This window comes from Camarhynchus parvulus, chromosome 9 (assembly GCF_901933205.1).
Source record: "Camarhynchus parvulus chromosome 9, STF_HiC, whole genome shotgun sequence".
NCBI lineage: Eukaryota > Metazoa > Chordata > Aves > Passeriformes > Thraupidae > Camarhynchus > Camarhynchus parvulus.
In genome coordinates, this window is record NC_044579.1 from 14,224,742 (window position 1) to 14,246,930 (window position 22,189).

A 22,189-nucleotide genomic window follows, 5' to 3' on the forward strand; every position below is an offset into this window, starting at 1 on the left:
TTACACAACACTTTTTACAATGCATATTAGATGGCATAATTGGAAAAGCTGGTAATTGGTTGTTTTTTTCCTCAGCTCCTTTCCTCAAATTTAGTAATGGATGTGGGTTTTGGCAGGGATTGGGTACATACAAAGAAAAAACCATGACTGTAAATGCTTTGAAGTAGTACAGGGAGTACTTTCCTGTCAATGACAAACTTGAGGAAAATTTTAAATACTCCTATATAGTGTTTGAAATGTTCTCAAAACCAAAAAAATTTTTCTCCTCTTCAGGCAATTCCAAGAGTCTGAAACCAAAACGGTAATTTACTTACTGAAAAGAATAAAATGCAAGCACGCACTTGAAAAACTCAAGCATTTGCCACCTAAAACTTTTACTGACAGAATATACTGCTGAAAGAACTTAAAAACACTTGTGCAGTGTAAAACTGACAATGGTTAAAGCAAATCACTACCTAATCTGCCTCCACAACTGCCAAGATAATGTCTGTAAAACAGACACTCAGTCTGAAAGGAGCTCTTTTCATAACTGCTACAATCAATATTACAGCAACGTGAAAATTAGTTTCACTTGTACTTTCATTAGTCTAACATCATGTATTTTCTACAAAGATACTGCCACCATGAGTCAGGTCAGACATAAATCCCATTCAGCTTCTCACATTCAGAATTTATTCCCTTAATATGGCTGTATATCAGGAACTATCAAACTGCTGTGCAAAGCAAGAGATTTCTAAATGCTTAGTGAGAGTCTATTAATGTCAATAAAATCTGAATAGTTAAAAGGAGGTATATTTAAGAGAAACAACATTTGTGGCATTCTAAAATATTATTGGCTGAACATTTCAGAACAATATTATGGTGCTTTGCTAATGTCTGCTTTTCGCTAACTAGCACAGTATATAGCACAAACAGGTAGGCAGCCACAATTCCACCTTCCAAACATTACCCAGGTTATAACCGGTCATTTGGAGATGCTACAACTGCAATAAGCATTTAGCAACTTCTTAATATCATTTTAATGCACTGAACAGAAGCTACAACAATTCTGGTGTTCAATGTACCCCTGGGTCTGAATACTGAATACAAGCCAGGAAGTCATGTACAATTTTAAACCTGATTTTACATGGCAGTGTATGCCAGAAAGGCTTCACTGCTACACAAAGCTCATGGTAAATTCCAGTTCTAGTTACCTTCTCAGTCAAGCACAAGCTCAGAAGCCAGAACAAAGCCATAACAACCTCTGCTGATTAAGCTGAACAGCTACACTAACATCTGTGCTTGGAGAAAGGAGAGAAGGACCAGGGAGCCCTATGAACTGCACACAGGGCTGCAATTAAAATACCTCCAACTCATAACTACATGGGTTGGCTGTATCTTTGTATTCTTTGTTTGATGGCTGAGACAGTGGGAAGAGACACTTTTAAATGCAATAAAATACAGATACTTCAAGGCAAGAAACAGAAAAAACAAGAAAGGTAGAGGACTAAGGCCACATCCAAAAGTTAATCCCAAAAGTTAGTTTTCCAAGAGCAGCGAAGTGTAAGGGCATCCAAGTGATCTAAATCTACAGTGGTACTAAATAGAACACTGCAAAATAATAGTCATTCTCAGCAGGCAATATGCCCTGACCCTATTTTTCATTTTTTCCTCCATTATTTTAAACATCAAAACCAGGCAAGGTAAGGGTGTGAACAAACAAACCTTTACAAAAATATACTGGACTACAACAAAACCCACCATATAACAGGACTATAATTATTTCACTAAACCCCCCCAATTGTATGTAGAGAACTCAGGGTGGGCTGAGGACTGGAAAGGTACAAAAGGGTGGCACAAAATACCCCATGCTCACCTCTATCTCTCGGAGTTTGGCACGCTTTTCTTCACTCATTTCTGAGTATTTGACTGATGACTTAGAGTCAGGCATTTCCTCTTTAATAGGGTTGGAATACATGTGTTGTTCTTCTGACTTAGAACTCTGTGTGTCTTCTTCATCTTCACTTTCTTCTTCTTGACTTTACAGAAAACATACAGAATTAACTAAGATGTCACAGATCTCTTAAGTATATATGAAATGTACTATTTCTCTTACTTAGTTTCTAGGATTAGTTACTAGTTTTGAAATCTGTTAAGCTGAATTATGTAAGTCTGCAGCTACAAATTAGTCTCCATCTGTGAGACAGATCTTTCTCATTTAATTGAACTGTTGGTTTTTATGATTCACACAATTTACACTTTTCATAGAAACAGAGTGCAGAAGAACTTGTGAAATTTACAGTCATCAAATACATATCTCTCTCAGCTACAAAAGGAAACCCACTCCCTCAGCAGAAGCTCCAAGTGCTGTAATGGTGCTCTTCAGGGATATCAAGTTTAACAGAAGAACAATATTTACTCCTTTCGCTTTTGGGAGATAAACCTGAGAGATACTCAAAATTATATTCCCAGGCTGGCCACTAGAGTGCTGCAGGACTCCATGCAATGCAGGAAATATTTACAGCAGACAGACCCTCTGAGCTGCCTGAAGAGCAAAGTAAAAGACAACTCAAAACCACCTTCTGCTGGCACGGGGCCTATCAGCATGCGGTGAAACACCTGAGAACATGACTCACCGTGCTCCTCTCAGCAGCAGAAGGAAGAGGTTTAGACTCATTCATATGTACCTGACAGCAAGATTTCCATACTATTACCTTAGCTGTTGTTATTTGATGCTGAATTCTCAAATCAGCATAAGTGCAAAGATTATAGTTAGCAACTCTACCAAAAGATGCAATCTATCATGTTAGAAAAAAATCATGGGGGCTGAAAGCATGCTGCACTAAAATCCTGAGTTTTCTCCATTTTCTTATTTTCCTACTTTCAAAATTTCATTTTTGTTCTACTTATGTAGAAAATAACATATATATCTTATAAAGAGTTCCAAAGACACTCAACCTTAGATACATAAAATAAGTATGTTTTCATTAGAATGAAAAAGTATTTACTTTTGAATTTCCTCCTCCTCAGATTCTTCATGTTGGTCAAAAAGCTCCCACTTAGAAGTAGTAACAGCTAGAAGAGACAGTAGGATAATTTTAACAACAAAAAAGCTACTACCTAATCTGAAAATTAGTATTTGTAATATAATTATAATAAGATATACATAGTATATAGCATATAATAAGAATTACAGTGTTGTAAAATTTACCAGCATCTAGCACATAATACACTTATTTCACAGAAATATTCAACCACACCATTATCAGAATATTTATGATTCACAGAGCTATTCACTCACACTGCATATCATACTTAGTAAATCCTTCAAAAGTAGAGAAGTATTTGTCAGTTTGTAAAACATTATCTTTCAAACCAAGATTTAAAAAGACTGCCAACCACATGCTCACATTTTTGTTGTTTGTTTTCAGTACTTATTCTTAATAAACTGGAAATTACTTTTAAAGGTTGATCAGTTATTGAAGCAGAATAACCGTAACAGAACACACCATTTTCCTTTTTGGTTAAAAATTCAGTGAACAAGTTATAAGAGAAAATCCTACTATGTTACAGCATGAATCCTATTAGCATTTTAATACAGATCAGCTGAAAATAATCATTACATAAGTGACATTATGCTTTCAGTTTACTTCAGTAAAGATACTTTCAGAACTAACCTTGAGCTTCCAGTTCCGATTCATCCACTGCTTCCCACTTTGAAGGGGCAACTTTAAATATAGGCTCATTCTTTTTTGAGTCTTCAGCTGTATCCACTGGTGGAGAAAGAGACACAGAAAAAGAGCTTCTCAGAAGGTGAAACCAAAAAGCACTAAGATAACAATCAGAATTAAACAATGAAATGGATTATACAATCTTAGTATTTGCAAAGTAAAGAAACCAGGGTTTAGATCCTGCTGGGTTACATCAGAAAACACCTCCTGTGTTTCTGGAGCAATTACTATCTAAAGACAGTAGAGCATACTGAAATTAATCAACATTTTACAAAGCTATATGCCAGATCAATTCTAGGCTGTATTTCTAAAAACTACACAGGAAGAAAAGATCCAAGACTGAAGAATCAATCTGAAAGTTGAAACATTTCATACAAGGAACTCCATCAAGATCATCATCCAGAGATTTAATTGGGACTCCATCCAGATCATCAATAGGAGCAGCATCAATAGGAATTCCATCCACATCTTCTAGTGGAGCACCATCGAGCTCTTCCTCAATGGGAGCACCATCAAGATCATCTGGTACTTCCTGAAAGCAAATAATATGTCATTATTTCAAGCACAAATCTATATTGCTTTTCTTCACTTCTCCAATTATCAAGTAATTTATTTTTAAAGAAGCACTTTTATAAATAGCAAAACCTCCAAAATATCTACTTCAACAATTTTTGCTAAGCAGTATAGTTGCTTATTGCAGAGGAAATAACACAACAATATCTTCCTTTAAAAAATTTTAGGCAAGAACTTTAATTTGTCCACAATGTACTGTAAGCTTTCCAGTACCTATATTCAAAAGAAGAGCTATTAAGTTGAGGTTCAGCTCAAAATCAGTCAATTAGACAAATCATACTTCTTTGTTATGAAAGTTTCCCCAAGACCAGTAAAATGAACAACTGACACTAACAGATTATTTAGCAGGAAAACCAATTTAAGGAACACACAAATTATAAATACAGCTGTGTATTCTAACTTGTTAGGTACAAGCACTGTCCTTCACGTGCGTGTTCACCCTGCTTTTCCACTCCAAGAAATTTGTTAAATTATACTGCGGGTGCCCTTCCCACTGCTCTGAAAGGCATCTTTGTGTACAGTGACAATGCCTGAAACTCCACTCAGAATTCAAAGACAGGTATTACAGAGTATTTCCAGCACAAGGAAAATACCTGTCATTCTGTACTAGTCTTTGCTCTGAAACACTTTCACAATGTAACTCCACCACAGCACCTAATCCACAAGCAAGAAACACATGAACAGAATAAACAGTATTTGCTTCTGAAAATATGTTACACCTCTATTTAGGAGCAAGGACTTGGAAGAAAGAAAAAGTACTTATTCATCCTAAAAGAGAGAGCAAAAGAATCCTTGCCAGCTCTATTTTATATTAACACATTTATTCCCTGCCATCTGCAGGCATCACTCCTGAGGTCACTCACCTCTGTTTCTTTATCTTCCATGATATTTACAAGTCCCAAGAAAATATTCTGTAGTTTGATCAGAAATGGTTCTGGATAGATTGCCCAGTCTTCCCATGCTCGGAAGCATGTCATCACCCGTTGCTAGAAGCAAGAGGAAAAAATAAATGCTAAAACATTTGTATTGAGAAATTTTATGTGATGGGAAAAAGACCACAGAGAACTACTACTGTAGGCAACTATTCTTAAGTAGTTCCATACTGAAGTATATTGCAATGATACCATGCTGGGGAAGACTAGTGATTTTACAAAAAATACATATATAGGAACTACATTTTAAGTAATCTCACTTGGGTTTCATTTTGCCTTTAAATCCCTGTTACATTATCCATCTTGGCTGCTGCCAGTTCTATCCTGACAGTAAATTTCATTTTGCCCCAATGTTCAAAGCAGGTGCCTCCACCAAATCTAAGAGAAAAATATCTGTTTGTAAAATAAAATAACTAAAATTAGCACTGGTTTATACATATTATTGAACTTTAATTGTGTTCCTACTTTCATTTTATTCAGCCTGGAGAAGAGAAGGCTCTGGGGAGACCTTAGAGCCCCTCCCAGCACCCAAAGGGGCTAAAAGACACCTGGAGAAGGATTTCTTACAAGGATAAGTAGTGACAAGAAAAGGGGGGAATGGCTTTAAACAGAAAGAGGGTTGGCTTAGATTAGCTATTATCACGAAATTATTCAGTGTGAAGGTGCTGTGGCAATGGCACAGGTTGCCCAGAGAAGCTGTGGCTACCTTGAAGTGTTCAAGGCCAGGCTGGATGGAGTTCTGAGCAACCTGGTTCAGTGAAAGGTATTCCTGCCCATGGCAAGGGGTTGGAACAGCAGATCTTTAAAGTCCCTTCCAAAGCAAATAATTTTATCATTTTCCTTTTTAAAAAGCATATTTGAAAAGATGTGTTTCAGTTCAAGTTTGACACACTAAATGTAACTGAAGATATAGATGTATTAAAGAAATCTGCCTCTCTTTATCATATAATTTAAGAAAGTTTTAAAATAGTAGATAACTAAATTCTCAATTTAGAGCAATTGAGAGCAGAAGGAGGACAACCAGGATGAAGATCTTAATTCACACAAACTAACTACTCTGTAAGCTATGTATTTAAAGCTTCTGACTGAAAAACAAAAAGAAAAAAAGTGCAGAGGCATCATGAAAAGAGAAGGGGTCAAGCATGAGAAGCAGAGAGCATTCGACTTCAAAAACCACTTTCAAGCACCCATGGTCAGACTGCTTATCAGAACTCTAAAATAAAGCCTGACACAAAAAAACCCCAAAACGAAACAAAACAAAACAAAAAAAAACCCCCACGTTTAGAAGTAACTTTATGCTGTTCTGCCCAGGAGCTTCTTTCCCACACTGAGCACTTCCACACAAGTTCACTTCTGAAACTGAAATACAGGTGGCCCTGAACAGTAAGAAAGCTAGAAAGCCTTGTTCGCAATTCAAGTGATAGAAAAAGATATCCTCTCAACTCCACAACTGTACATCTGCTGGTACACTTCAACTGGCAGATGCTCATTTCCTTCCTTAACTGCAAGGTTATCCTTGCAAAAGAGAAAACTTTTTTTAAATTATTCTTTTTAAGGCCTAAATAGGGACCTTGATGTCTAAGCCATCTACGATAGTATGCAATCTCTTGTGCAGGAACATCTATTTATGTGACTTCTATGTCATGTAAATAACAATGAAATACATACCTTGAAATTTTCAGACTGTAAATGGCCTTGTATTGTACGGTAAGTAGCATTGAGATCAGAGAATATCTGACATAATTTTGTTTCAAAACTAGAATTAAACATATACATTTCTTTAGTTAAACTTCATAATATGTGTTTTCTGGACATACACAATTCATGAAAATACCTGGGACACAGGACTCAAAAGCACAAGGTTCTGATCCTTACAGTAGCCATGAACTGAACTATAAAGCAAATATGATTACTATATATTAAATCACCTTGGACAACAACAGAACTGTGAAGGGAGATCTTCACATCTGCTGCAGTCTCTTTATACACCCTGGAAAGATTGGAGGACGATAAAAGGAGTTTTACAACCTTAAATAGAATGAAAGAATTGTCTCAAAATTCAATCTGTATTTTAAAAAAATCTTAGTTATACTTATATTCTAATTTAGTCAGTGAGGCCCTCAATGAAAGCACATTGAGCAAAAGTTGCCCAGCTTCCCTTGAGCTTCTCACAATGCGCAAATAATAAACCGGCACAACACAGACACATCGCAACAGGAAACATCAATTGCAATCACTAGTTTTGAAACATGCTGAGTATTTCCCACCATGCTGCCCTAACATTAGAGGGACTCCAGGAACCAGACACAAACATTTAATATGACAAAGATATTGTCCCATGGACATTTTTCCTAAATTCTTCTCAGCACCTTAAAAATAAACTACATTAATATCCCTTTATACCTTATTCAAGGTTTATGGAAAGTTACACCACCCTCATTTTAATTAAAATAAATCTGTTAAAAAATGTACTTCTTTGCTTGAACTATCTGCTAATACCGTATCTTGAATATTATCTACAGCTCTTTCTGTCAAGAGGCACATGAGGTATTCTCACCTTTATGGAGTTCCATGCAAGCGGTCCCTTGAATAGGGCACATATATTTTTTCCATTACCAACATGCTACATCTTACACATTTTCATGCAAACAGATATAAATACCATCAGTCTGTAATAGCAGTAGCACAGAAAAGTCTGAATTTCCTACAACCACATTTATCCAGAGATGTACATACAGAGATGAATATAAGAGGGTTTTTTTTAACAGCCAATCACCTAAAATATACTTACAATTTTCTATAGTAGGAAGCATTGGCAACTTTAGCTGAAGAGTTGTATAACACATCCGACACTAGATACAATCTTGCGATCTGCAATAAAAAACGGTCGAATTAAGGAAAGTTCAATTTAAATTCTTCTGAAAATAAAGGCATTTTCACAGAAGGAATACAAGACAGTTCAAACTATCTGGAAGTAGCTAATTAGAATTAAGTGTAGCACAGCTATATTATCAATAAACATGTTAAGAGGCAATTATCCCCCTGTAATGCCGTAGGGTACTAACTACTGTAACATATCACCATAGCATTACATAAGAGAATCGTGGCATTCCTGTTTTAATTGTCTCATTTGAACAGATCATTTCACTCTTCTTAATTTCACAGTAAGGCAGAATATTACTTACAAGCAACTTCAGAAAGAATAAAAAACATGTAACAAAATTCCACAGAAGGGATGATACTAAATTTCGAGTCCACACTTCAGTACAAAATCTCAACACTACCTGCAACTTACGAAATAATGCTTGTAAATTACATGCACATGCTGCTAAGTGAGCTCTGCCCCCAAAATACAAGATTATAGAAAATCTCCACACCTTCTTAGGAAGAGGAGTCTTGAGGATGGACAATGACTCTGTAATGCAGTCCACAATTTCTTCGGCAGCTTCTGCATTATTTAGACAGAAGACCATAGCATCACCAATGTCATTCTTCCGAGGTGTTAATCCACGTAGGATTTCCTCTAGTTTGTCCCTCTGTCTGAAATACCAGGAATTTTAATACTTTCAACATGAAATCAGAAGTACTTTTGCGAATTTCCATTTAACAATGTTTTTTTGTTTTTCCATATTTCCATACATACAGAAATCGAGGAAAAATACTTGAGAAATAGTTAATTAAGCACATCAGAATCTCTAATAAAGTAATTATCTTTCTGGATTTAGTTTTGGCCTAAACCAAATGGATAAATCTAAAGCATGCAAGTCATTTCTGCTACAGAATAAGAAACACTAGATTCAGAAAGCTAATAAATAAACAATTACTTCACATTTTTCCTGACCTTCACATGCAGAGAACTTTTTAAAGAGAATCTCTTTTTGAGCCTTTCCAAAAGAAGGTATAAGAAACAAACTGTGTATTAAAACCTACAGAAGCATGACTGTTGTGGTAACAATGATGAGAAGTATAAAACAAGCAAAAAAATTCCACTTTAGTAACACATTTGTAACAACAGCAGCAAAATTAGGAAAAGCAGGTCTCTATTTTCAGTGCCACAGCCACCCCTAGTAGAGCAAAGAACTCTTGATGATCTCTCTCTTTCTGTTTATTAACAACAGCTCCCAATTTTAATTTCTGAGGAACAGCATCAGTAAGTTTAAGATTACACAAACAGTTTAGTTTGTGAGGTCATACCAATGTTGAGAAAGATGCTACATATCCTCAGCTACAGACAGCAGCAGAAAATTGGGAAAAAGTCTCATCTTCCTAATCCCTTTCAAATTAAGGATTCATAACATTGGAATGAGACTTTCAGTGATGATAAATCTAACCAAATCAAGAATGTATTTAGCTACAGGTATGATCAGAAGCACTGAGGTGAAGAGACACTTACTCAGACACATACATAGTACTATGACAAGTATGACAATTCAGGGGATGACACATCAGAGCGACAAAAACACAAGGGGCAAACCCAGGCAGCCCAGCTATCAAGGCAGCACCATCCATCAGTGATACATACTCTTCCTTGAGTGCACCCTTCTTGTTCGGTTCCTCCACAAACGCTTCTGTTTCTTGCTCTTCTGACATCCCATGCAAGTATGGATTCAATGGTGGTGGCCTCCAGAAGGATCCATTTTTGAACATACGGAAATCTTCTGTCCTCCACTTGGTTGGAGCATCCCCCTACGAAAAAAAAACCACAAGTATTTTTACTTTGGTGTTATTTTACTTCACTGTGCTTGAAGCTATGAACTATCACCAAAATTCTACTTGCCTGAAGAATTGAATAAAGCTTCCATCTATAATACACATGGGCTGGAGTCTGGTTTTCAAATAAAAACCTAAAGCGAAGAGCAAAGAAAAGACACAGAGCATATTACAAATCTTAAATTCACACAAATTTAAAGGAAACAATAAAAAAAAAAAAAAAACCCAACCAAACCCTGTTCAGAATCCCACCTCAGCTGCAGAGAGAACACAAGGAGCTAAAATCACATACATCGCAGCACAGTCAGGCAGAACATGTGCAACTGCTGCACACACTCATACACACACATACATGCAAACTGCAGAGAGCAGAGCTCCCCAAAGGCAGAGCACTGCTCAGAACTCAAGAGCAGAACAAACTGTGTCAGCAAGAACAACTGTGCAACCTCACAGCAAAGCAGAAGAATCATCAGTGCAAAGAGTCACTACAGGAGCAACTGCAACCTCAGCACAAGTGATGCAGGAGCTTGCAGTGGCATAGTAAGGTCATCAAATACTAAATGACCTGAAGTTTTCCACCAGTAAATTGTCTGGCAGAACACTGATAACATCTGATGGGGGATGTGGGGAACAAGCAGCCCATTTTTAATGGCCAGGATATTTTCACTGCGTATCTGCTCACTTTACATATAAAAATCATAATGAAGCGCTTCAAACTTACTGCAAACAAAACATTGCTAAAAAGTCATTTAACATTTCCCTCAAAACCTTTTTGGAGAGACTGCATTTCACAAGAAATTTAGAAACTGGTCCTTTTGCATTCCATTAAGGACAAGTGCTCAAAATTCTCAAAACTTCCCTATGTCAGCTGAAGTTTAAGCCTATTTTAATTGACATAGAAGAAAAATTACTCCCAGCTCTTTCTAAAGGTTAAAAAATAGGCTCCAGAAAGAGCAGACCTCACATGGAGTTTGTCTGTTTGGGGGAGGAGGGGGATTTTTTTTCTTTTTTTTAAATATATGCTACTGCTTCCACTGATTATGAATCCCTTAAAAGATTATGTGTTAAATGGTATTTATTTCAATATATAGAAATTTATTACACAGTGTGTGTACTATTTTACATATTTGTATGTACACATTAGTAACAATTGGAATAAAAGTGCGTTCTGCCTTAAAAAAAGATTGTACAGCCATAGGTGTGATTTGTAAAGTTTGCATCTGCACATAAAAATAGACACAGCAGAAGTCAGTCTTATTAGTATTTTGAGAATGCAGAGTATTAACAACAGTGAAAACAGCTGGTGTTATTTGCAAACGAAGCAATGCAATAAGCACCTGAACATTGGGTTGTTGATTTCTCGGTTCATGATCATGGCTTCGAACATGGGCCCTTCCCGAACCACAAACTCTATCATTCGATGTATCAAAGCGAGCAAATTCCTACAACAACAACACAGTTAAAGAAAAATTGATTCAGACCTAACACTATATAAAACTACACTCCACCTAAGATACTACAACTGTGCAGGAGATTATTTTGCTGTATTGTTAAGAAATCTGCATAAAAGGTAAGGCAACATGGAACATATTATAGCTTTGCATCACAGACACGGGCATTCTAAAAATCAAACCATGCCTTGCAGTGGTGGAGTAAGAATTTAAGAGACCTCCTTCCATGTCTTAGCCTACAACCATGTCTTGCTTAGCAGAAACCTGACACACAAATATGGGCACCTGAGCACCAAAATACAATTAGCTATCCAAAACTAAGCCCTTATCTACATTGTCTAGAAGTAAGACTGAAATGTTAGCTGAAGTTCCACAGGGGAACAAGTGGCTGAATATTTTGCTCAAAATAAAACACACATACTTCTGAATGTTCAATAGAATCTGAATTCAGCTTTCAAACTATTCAAGTATGAAAGGAAAAGCAAATAGCCTTCTTGATGCAAAACAGGGCAATGTGTTTATTAAATTTAGATCATATCTTTTTGGTCAAGACTTGATTACTGGCATAGAACAAAACTGTCCATTCTTTTGTGTCATACCATCCCATGTTCCCTCCCTCAGACACACAATAGAACTAAATCACAAAAAAAAAAAAAATCTGTATCCCTTCATTCAGCACTACATCCTGAGAGAGGCAAAAGTGGATGTGAAGTGCACATTTTTCAATGCAGAGTGACTTCTAAGCATGCTAACAGGAGACAGTCAGAAAAGCTTTATCAAAAAGAGTGATAGCCAGTTTCCACCCCTTTGGGGATTTATGGAAACAGTGTCCTGAGTTTTAAAATAGATTACCTACATATAGCAAAAGCTTCACAGCACGTGTCCTTTGAATGTGATGCAAGCCAAAAAAAAATACAGATTTTTGCATTTTAAAATTTCTTTTCTTAGATGCAACAAATGAATATTGGGGTTTTACATGTAATTCATTAGATTTCCATATAGCATGTTTTTAATGACTAAAATTCCATAAATGTTACATTATAAAGTTGCAGAATTTTCTATTACTTCTTAGCAGTGAAGTGACTATTTTCTACCATGAGTATTCCAAGTTCTGCCACAGATGTAATGCACTAGATCAAAAAAAATCAACTTAAAAAATAGTAATAATAGAATAGTAATAGAATCCTACCCCAGCTACCTGCAAGTGCTCTTTTAAGCCATCTAGCACTGAATCTACATTTGCCTCAAATATTACACAAATAAAATCAAACAGCCACCAGTTCAATTTTCCTGTCTGCTTTTTATAATGCCAGAAACACTGCAAAGAGGAGATAGTTTCAACAATTCTGTAGCCATTTTATTTACAGCAGTGTTCTGAAAGTCTGAACAGCCACTCTTCTTGTTATATGAACTGTATTTGAAAACATCAGCAAGAAACAAATCTACAATAGCTTTCAAGCCTCTGAGCTATTACAGCATTCATTTATTTTAAGGCAAATCCAGTGTGATCACTTCTGGCTTCCTGCAAATCATCACTGGTTTTCATCTAATTTTTCCTTCATCAAGTAAAATCAAGTTGTGTAAGAGCAGCTTATGCTTGAAGAAGAACATCTGCTTCATAAGACTTCCAATGTATGAAAATAGATTCAGCTCATCCCCTATCTGAAAGAGGTTGTTACAGGCTTTTTGGTATGTAAGATATGACTACTTGGAAGTCAATTTCTCAGAAAAAATAATTGATTATACATACTCAAGGTTTGCTGTTTACTAAGTAGAAAGAGATGTTAAAAATAGTATTGAAAATTTTTAATGAAAGGAGAATAATTAAACCTATTATCCCACTGAAGTCAGTCAAATTTTCTGCATGATGGGATGCACTGAGTAATGAATGGTCTTAGCAATTGTCACTGGCAACTTCCAAAATCATCCGGAAAAGAATTATTAGAAGTGTTTTCAAATACAGTTCATTTAACATGAGTTCTTATCATACAGGCTTTTAAAATGCTACAGTAAATAAAATGGACATGGAAAAATAAAATTTTTTCTCTGCCAGCTACTCTGTGAGCACTGTACAGTTTTACAAGTACTTGTTCTACTACTCAATATGTTTCTCAAATCAAGACTCCTGGTTGGTCGCCCCAATTACTCAAGTTTCTACCCAACAAAAATTGTACTGTCTTAAAATTCCATCAAAAATACAGTACATTGGACATGTACTGACAAGTTTCTTAATGCACTATAACCAGCTCACAAATGTCCTTCTGCCCCCTCCCCCCACGCGAAAAAAAGAAAAAAGGGACTTTGTGACAATTAAGACAGTGTAGTAAAAAACCCATAGTGCATTATTTTAAAAGGTCATTTAGCTTAAGTTGGCCAACAAAAAAAGGTTTTTCAGTTATAATAAAACCACATTTATTGGAGCCGATCGTACCAATGTCTGGTCAAAAACTGTATACTTTCCCAATCCATCCCATGATGTTTTCCTGGTCCCCCGCTGCCGCAGACAGTTCAGCTGGTGTTGCTCACCAAGGCCAATGTCAAAGAGAATTTGGTAATCTTTTGTGCTTCTTTACTTTTAAAACAGTGTTGTGTTCCTATGTTTGGGAAAAGGCTTTAGCTTAACTGAGCAAGAGTATACCTAGACTAGCGTGAAGATAGGAACAGTGACGGGGACCAAAATGGAAAAATGTCCTGGCAGTAATCAAAAGTGACAAAAATTATTAACTGCTACATTTTAAAAAATAGCAGAAATCAAAACTGAACTGGCTTCAATTGAACTGGTTAAAAAATGAACAAGTCCAAAAAACGGGAAAGAAAAAAGAAAGAAAAAAAGAAAAAAAACAAGAAAAAAGAAAATATAAAAAAAAAAAAAATCCCACAGTTGCATCCCCATATGCAGAGGTTTATGTCAGGACTTAGGCTGCATCTGTAAGACAGTGTTTCACCCTAGTGTTCACTTACAAAATTACCCTGCATCACTTTCGAGGGATCAAATTAAATGCAAAAGATAATTACTTAAGTCTACCTTCAAAAAAAACCCCAAAACAGTTAATAAGACAAGAATAGTTAGACTGTAAACCACACACATTTCTTTTAAGTGTTATAAAATAACCATTGCTCAGTCAAGCCATTACCTTTTCCACAACATCACCATTTTTCTTTAAAATTCCGAAGGGGAAATTTTCTATATTTAGATCAGTAATAATAAAGAAAAACATGTACCTTTCTGTTGGGATAACCACTTTGACTATGGCTTGCGACAGAGTCTGTATATGAAGTCACATCAGATAATAAACATAGAATATGTGAGTATTGTTAACAAGTAACAAGCAAAAATATACATATGCAATGAAAATACTACACATCTATCACAAACTTTGCAGGCAATCACTGCTGTGAAGTTATAACTAAGCAATTACACAAAATTCAAATGGTTGTGGCAGTGAACCATAAAGGTTCACTAATTGCAAAATATCAGAACATTCCTGTCAGAATGTACATTGAGGCACTGAATAGGAACTATGCTGAATACATAAGAAAGGAGTTCTTACGTTTATGAAAAGATTCTAAACTATTTGACTTGGATCACGTTGGTATTACTTTATTCCCAAGTCTTACAAAAAACAGCCCTGGCATTTAAGTGTCATTCAAAGAATCAATAAATTCTTACAAATGTAAATCAAGTTGGTTTGTGATTTCAAGATACTTACCCTTTTATCAGCTAATATTCCACAAAAAGAAAAGTTTGAAAACTGACTCCATAAGTAGCATAAAATACTTACTCAATGTCCAGATTAATTACCTTCTATACAAAATACATCAACTCTTCTAGGATAAAAATAATGCTACCCAAATTAAAATGTAGGATTTTCTATAAGGAAAACAATTTAGATACTGCAATTTGGCAGCCAAGAAAAGGGGGGGACGTAGGAGAAAAAAATCCAGGGAGCCTGGAGGGGGAAAATGATAGCCAGATCTTAAGCAGCACTAAATTAACCAAGAGCCAATATACTGTACCCTAACACAGACATGAAACAGAGCTTCAGGAATTAAGTAGGTTCCCTTGGGCTACAGCAGGGAGCCAGACAATTTGCAGACTAAGGGCTGCCAAAGTCAGCCTGAACAATGCAAATCTATGAAGCCATTGAAATACTGTCACAGATGTAGTATTTAACAATGAGATACGGCCCAGGGTACTGTAAGTTACCTTCTCAAAATCCTCCTTGTTTTTTGGTGGTGGTAACATTGGAGCATTGGGATTCTTCAACCTCTCCCTAGGCTGGGCATTGAAAGGCAGTCCTGACGGGGGCGGCGGCAGGGTGTGCTCCATCATGGAGGGCGGAATGTAGATGGGATGTGGTGGGATAGGAACAGCTTTGCCCCAGCCCAGCTTCATTTCAAACGACATTATCATCTTGCCTGAAAAAGTGAAAAAAACCCCTTCATTACCATGATGTTATAAACTGGTTCTGCATCACTTGAGATTTCTCCTTGCTAAGTGCAACATTTATGTCTGCCTGCCAGCATTTACCTTTTGCTTACATTGTTGATTACTGTTATTACATCTATCAGACTACAACATAGGCAAATGAAGACCTATTACACAAAATGTTTTATTAGTCTTCCCCCAATGTCTGTCCTCAGGACCCTACAGTACACAATTACTATTGTTTGACAACATTCAGTTGCCAGTAGAACAATCAAGTGTAAACTCACTGCTGGTCTGGTATCTACTGGAGTTACAGAATACATCTCACTTGTCTGATAAAACAACCTGAAAATGTGCTTACAGTCTGCAAAGATAATTACAGCCCTGAACTGAGAAATATGTTTACCATTTAAATTCTTCAATGCTCTTTCAGCATCTCTTCTGTTCATAAAGGCAACAAAGCCACAATTTCTTTCTCTGGCTCTTTCTTCATCAGTTCTTGGCCACATAATTTTAACACTCGCTAATGGTCCAAAGCGGCCAAATTCTTGACATAACATCTCTTCATTCATCTACATGAAAAAGAGGTAAAAATTAACTTTTTGCCAGTGTATTTTTGTGGCAGCTGTTTGTATTATTGTCCAAATGTCAAAATTTTCATTTTTTTAGTTTCTTGACATAACACTACTTCATTGACAGCCCCCCAGTGCCATCTACTGCAGAAACAACAATCTAAAAAACTGCATTTTTAAATGAGCACACTGAAATATTTGAGTTATGATCCACCTTGCTTAGGGATACCAATGGAAAAAGAATTTTAACTGAGCTAGAGATTGGTAGTCTAAACCTTAACTTTACAGCATTATGTTCAGAGCACTTATTCCAATGAATATTGCAAAAAAATTTGTCTGGGCCCAAACATGCCAACACTGCACTTCTTGGCTCCAAACTTACCTGAGGATTGATGTTTCCCAGATACAAATTTGTTGTGCTTGGATCTCCAACATCATGTGACCCTGGTGCATAATCATCCAGTACTAAAACAAAGGAAAACAACAAAAAAAAGAAGTCATAATCCCCGCTACGCATTTAAATGACAACATTAAATTGAGTAAGAAAAGAATCTGTATTACCACCAGACGATCTGTTCCTTCTTGAAGGAGCATCCACTGAATATAGAGAAGAAAAATATGTATGATTTAGTCTACAAATCTTGTAGCCCAGACTAACATAAAAAATAACATCTACTTACTTGAACGCCGCTGCCCATCTGAATCAGACTGGGGTGGTTCAAAACGACTCAATCTACCTTTTGTTTTGTGCCTTTCATCACGCTCCTCTTGGATTCTAAGAAGCAAGTTTAAAGTGAGCAACAACTTAAAACCATCTCGAAGTTTTTATTCTAAAATTTTGAACTGACTTAACAATTATGAGAATTTTTAATATGAAACGATGAGTTTGTTAGAACTTCCAAGTTGCCAGTATGTCTGAACTTCTGTTTCATCAACTGGAATATATCTACCAGAATTATTCCAGCTGCATGCTTCCTCATTCATATGTCAGGGTATTTCATTCTCAAACAGAATTGGAAATAAGAACTGTGCTCTGAAAAAGTGACTCCAATTCCACATCCGACTGCTAGAGATCCACAGACCACGCAGATGACTTTTCAAGATGCGCCAACTCCTCAGCGTCTATTTATCCTTCCAGCTTTTCTAAGCCTTACTCAGAGGCACACCCATATGACTATTTCCAGAATAAATTGGATTTCATCTCAGTTTCTAACTCTGAGGACAGTACTCACAAGTAAGTATTTGGTCCTCTGCAGTCTGGCCTTAAATCCTGATATGAAGATGCTGAATTCCAGGAATACAAGGCTGTCCCATTCAACTCATTTACAGCAATGAAGGAACATGCAGCAATGAGGCTCAGGCACTCCTCACAAAAGCCACATGTGGGTTTAGAAGGTTGTACCTACTGCTTTCTAATGCACAGAGATTCATTTGTTTTCCATCACTAGCATCAGTATAAATAGATGGCACTCAGCTGCACTCAATACATGGGTTGCTCTTTGCTGTATTATAACACATATGGAAGTGAAACAATCTGCTTTTTCAAGCATCATCCAGCTTGCTTTTAATACTATGTAAGCTGAAGTCTCTAGACTTGAATTACAACTCTTATTACTGCCTTATACAAAAGCTCAACCTCCTCCTACAAATTTCTCTGGCTACAGTTTAGAAACACTGACAAAGCCCACTCTTTTCAAGAGTGAGAGACATCTCATACTGTCACCAATCTCTCTGCTACACCCTGTACTGGGTTTGCTGGGCAGGTTTGGTACTGGGAGCTACAGGGGTGGCCTCTGTTGAGAAGCTTGCCAGAAGCTTCCCCCATGGCAGATAAAGCCAACACCAGCCAGCTCCAAGATGGACCCAACAATGGCCAAGCCCATGAGCAATGGCAGTAATTAAGCCTAATAAAAATATCTTAATTGTGAAATGGTATATCTAATTAGTTATACCATTTCACAAGCATTTGAGAGAGAAAAAAAATAAAAACCTTCCTTGGGAAATAACTTAGCAAGAATGACCTTAAATACTGCCTTTAAAACAAGGCAAAAACCTTGGATTTTGTTTGTTTACAGTAAAAACTAGCAAACTTACTGCTTTAATTCTTCTTTAAAAAGTTCCAAATTACTCTTTTTCTTTTCCTTCTCTCCTTTCTTCAAAGGCTAAAATTAAAGATATAGAAAACAACATTTCAGAAGACAAAATGAACAGAATTAAAAATAACATAACAAAACCATAGATAATTTCCATGCATATTTTACCCACAGCTTTCAAACCAAGTAACTACAGGAGGAAAAAACAATGAAAAAAAACCCAAAACAACAACCAAACAGACTTGAAACATTCAGACTGAGCGCTATCAAACACAAAGCTAGAAAATAAAAATTCAGAATAGTTGAAAAAAAAATTTGTTACTTCTCATTCTCACAATGCAGCACATATGATCAAACACTCTCTCTACGACATACACATTTAAAATAACTGTGAGGTATTTTGTCACTTTGTTCCATTTGGAAACCAGGATGCTGACTACACCCCTAGCAAACCATCATGCTCTAATGAATTTGATAGATGTGTGTGCATATATATGTAAATTATTTTACATATATATTTTCAATTATTTTATCTACAAACATTCTACTTGAAAAGAATTTCCTTCTCTTGCTTCCCTTTGGATGCAAATAGTCTGAAAAAACAGTTACTTTAAATAGTTCAAGATCCTCAGGAAAAGCTCTTGAATGACGAAGAATATGGATACTGCAATTTTTATTTTTTTTTAACAGTAATACATGTTCCTTAACTAACTCATGTGAAATGTTATCTTCAACAACATTGTTTTTATATAATCAAATTTAAATGAAAACGTTTCCAATAGGCAGACATACAAAATACTTGTGTTACACACTACAGCTTTGGAAAAACTGGACTTCCTACTCACCCCAGGCAAAGTTGTTTGTTTGTTTTTGTTTTTGGGGAGGGTCTGCCAAATAAATAAAATCATTTTTACCTCATTATCTTCAATCACCATTGGACATGGCAAGTGAGTAAACTGATTGCATTACTTCACAAGTATTTATGAAAAATTTGAAAAGCAGTAATAGTCTTACAGTACAAACACTTGCATATGACAGAACAGAGCTCAGAAAAATAAAAAAATGCTACAATTCATTTCTGTATATGTAGAGCTTTACATACAATGAAAATCAAAACTACCATCCAGTAGCACCCCACTGCTCTAACACTGACATTTGTTTAAAGCTGGAGGGAGGTTATGATGGAACTGCCCACAATTATCACATTACATTCATTTCCCACCCTAACAGGCAGCATCTTACATGTTTCACTTAAGCTTTAAAATTGTAGTAAGCTCTATTAAAAGACTTTTAAGACATCCAAGACATTCATTACACATACACAGTAGTAACAGTAATCATATGCAATTATCACTTGAAGACTGCTGGTTCATATTTCTAATACTTTTAATACCTTTTATGATGAACCTTGGTTTAAAAAAAAACCAAAAAACAACCCAAAAACAAAACAAAAAAAAATCTCCATCAAATCATTCAGAAGACAAAATAAATTAAATAAAACAAGGTGCTCAGTTTCTGAACTGTGCAAGTTCTGGAACTCAAAGAGGGACTCCTAAAGGAACTTCTCAAACTTCACCCCCCCGCAAAAATAAAACCAAACCAAAACAAACAACCAAATTCAAAGAACCCTACCAAGAATAACATGGATCAACACAAAGGTCAATTTATTTTTTGGTTTAAAGTTAAAAAAAAATCAGGAACAGATAGTAGCAACAGAAATTGAGAATTGCTTCTAAACCCAGAAATTCTCAGGACTGAAGAAGCTATTCCTTTGCAACAGCCACTAAATCCATATCCATGAGAAGTTTGCCCACCTTAGCAAGAACACAATAAAAGGGCAGTGCAGCACCAGGTGTATTGTGCCACATACAGGGCTCCTGGGCCTCTGCATTTCATCACCTTTGTATCTGCTACTGGTTCAGGAAACTCCAAATGTCCACCTTCTCTCAGACGTGACACGTGCAGATAAAAGTACTCTGCAAGCACTCAGGGCCCTTTTTCTAAGCACTTCTAAATACATCAGGATGGAGTTAAGATTCAAGTGAGAAACTTACAGGCTTTTTGGTTTCTATCATTAGGAGGGATGGAGGTTTCTCATTAGATGGCTGACTTGGTTGATTTTTTTGATCTGAGAATCGTGACGAAGGTTTATAGATTTTACCCCTTTTTTCATCTGTTTCATGCTCCTCTGAAATTAAAGACAAGTTGAAAGTAAATTTTATTAACTCATGCTGCACAACACTGTTCATTAGAAAGAATGCTGATTTTTAGTCCTGGTCATTCAATGCAATATATTACTTCATTTTTTAAAAGCTGACAATATGAATTTTACATAATTTAACATCTTTTAATATGAAGGAAAAGAACATGGATTAGGTAGTCTAAACCAAAGCATGTTTTCTTCTTATAGTTAAAGCACAAATCACACCACTACCTACCTCAATCAAAGCATAAAGTAGATTTTAGCATCAAGGTTTTTTTGCTTCTAATGTAACATACTAATTTTGAAATGCAATTCAAAGCCAGTCTTCATCTTTACTCAAAGCCAAATGACCCACCCCCTCCAAAAAAAGATTAGTTATACCTTTAGATGCATTAACGATTCCTCCTCTTACAAATGTTTTCACTTTATTACCATCACCTCCTTCAAAGGCAGCAAGGAACTCTTCATAAATTTCTGCAGCAGCCTTCTCATCCTCCTACACAGCAAATGTTCATCTATTTACTATCACCACAGAACAACTTTCACTAGACAGTTACTCTTAAATTAGCTATGTGACATTCATTTTTATTTTCTAGAGTTCAAGCTACAAACAGCATCAAAGGAGCTTCAATTTTAGATAATTCAAATTTCTGAGAAATGTGGGTAGAACACAGCACATGACACACAAAGCCAGTGAGGCTGTGTGCTCCAATATGTTCCTTTCCAGGAGTTTACATGGCAATTTAACATTCAAAAGATGTCAAACAGAAAAGCTCAAATCAAAGGCTTATGAGCCTGGAGCTTTGCTGGCCTCAGCATGAGAGAACAGTGCCCATTCCATCTCAGCCTTTACAATCAACCCACGTGGCTGAAGGAGATCAACAAGAGGATCACCCTTCTGTATTTCATAGGGAATAAACTGAATAAATGGCTGAAGCTGAGCACTATGGCTTAGTACCATCATGATCTTTAGGCCAGTGTTCCCAACAGCCCAGCAGGAGGTAAGCCATTGCAACACAGTATGGGCTGTGTCCACAAATCTAAAACACCAAAATTTTCAAAACTTCCACCTTAACACCTACCAGATATTCATTTCTTAAAATTTGGTCATTCCTGAGTAATCTAAAATGCAGAACCAAATTTTAAGATTTGTATTGGTTCCCAACACAGTCATTAGACAAAAAAAATGTTTTACAGAAAAAAAAGGATATGTACTGAAACAAGTTCAAAAATGGCAACTACTCTTTGCAATAACAGAAATCCAATGATAGAGAGCAAAGGAAGAACAGAAAATACCTAAGGTGAAGGCTGTCTCCATCCTGAGCAATACACCAATGGATTATTGTAATTCCCTATTTCAGGAAGCCAGGGAACTTGATTTCTCACAGAGAAGAGTAAGCCTCTCTGTATCATAATGGATGCCAAAAATACATGTAAAATACAATTCACTTTCACTCTAAGAAAGCTACAATTACCAAAATTAAGATATCTGGTTGCAATCTAAAAGCAAATTTAT

The 22,189-nt window shown here is 36.2% G+C and overlaps 1 protein-coding gene across 6 annotated transcripts in view; it reads right to left on the bottom strand.

The window, feature by feature from the left end:
* U2SURP (U2 snRNP associated SURP domain containing) overlaps nucleotides 1-22,189 on the bottom strand; it is a 43,019-nt gene that overhangs the window by 9,989 nt on the left and 10,841 nt on the right. For 3 of the 6 annotated variants that reach the window (XM_030954105.1, XM_030954107.1, XM_030954109.1), the window contains 20 exons: nucleotides 21,055-21,169; nucleotides 20,525-20,658; nucleotides 18,472-18,539; nucleotides 17,058-17,152; nucleotides 16,939-16,974; nucleotides 16,760-16,842; nucleotides 16,212-16,377; nucleotides 15,584-15,795; nucleotides 14,599-14,642; nucleotides 11,263-11,367; nucleotides 9,993-10,059; nucleotides 9,738-9,901; nucleotides 8,593-8,755; nucleotides 8,007-8,086; nucleotides 6,884-6,971; nucleotides 5,147-5,269; nucleotides 4,086-4,242; nucleotides 3,657-3,752; nucleotides 2,988-3,054; nucleotides 1,856-2,018 (listed from right to left, as the gene is read on the bottom strand). In XM_030954105.1, the coding sequence (XP_030809965.1) occupies nucleotides 1,856-2,018; nucleotides 2,988-3,054; nucleotides 3,657-3,752; nucleotides 4,086-4,242; nucleotides 5,147-5,269; nucleotides 6,884-6,971; nucleotides 8,007-8,086; nucleotides 8,593-8,755; nucleotides 9,738-9,901; nucleotides 9,993-10,059; nucleotides 11,263-11,367; nucleotides 14,599-14,642; nucleotides 15,584-15,795; nucleotides 16,212-16,377; nucleotides 16,760-16,842; nucleotides 16,939-16,974; nucleotides 17,058-17,152; nucleotides 18,472-18,539; nucleotides 20,525-20,658; nucleotides 21,055-21,169 (2,226 nt within the window). Of the gene's footprint in view, nucleotides 1-1,855; nucleotides 2,019-2,987; nucleotides 3,055-3,656; nucleotides 3,753-4,085; nucleotides 4,243-5,146; nucleotides 5,270-6,883; nucleotides 6,972-8,006; nucleotides 8,087-8,592; nucleotides 8,756-9,737; nucleotides 9,902-9,992; nucleotides 10,060-11,262; nucleotides 11,368-14,598; nucleotides 14,643-15,583; nucleotides 15,796-16,211; nucleotides 16,378-16,759; nucleotides 16,843-16,938; nucleotides 16,975-17,057; nucleotides 17,153-18,471; nucleotides 18,540-19,315; nucleotides 19,358-20,524; nucleotides 20,659-21,054; nucleotides 21,170-22,189 lie in introns of those variants that run through there. The other 3 variants (XM_030954111.1, XM_030954106.1, XM_030954110.1) reach the window with 3 other exon arrangements.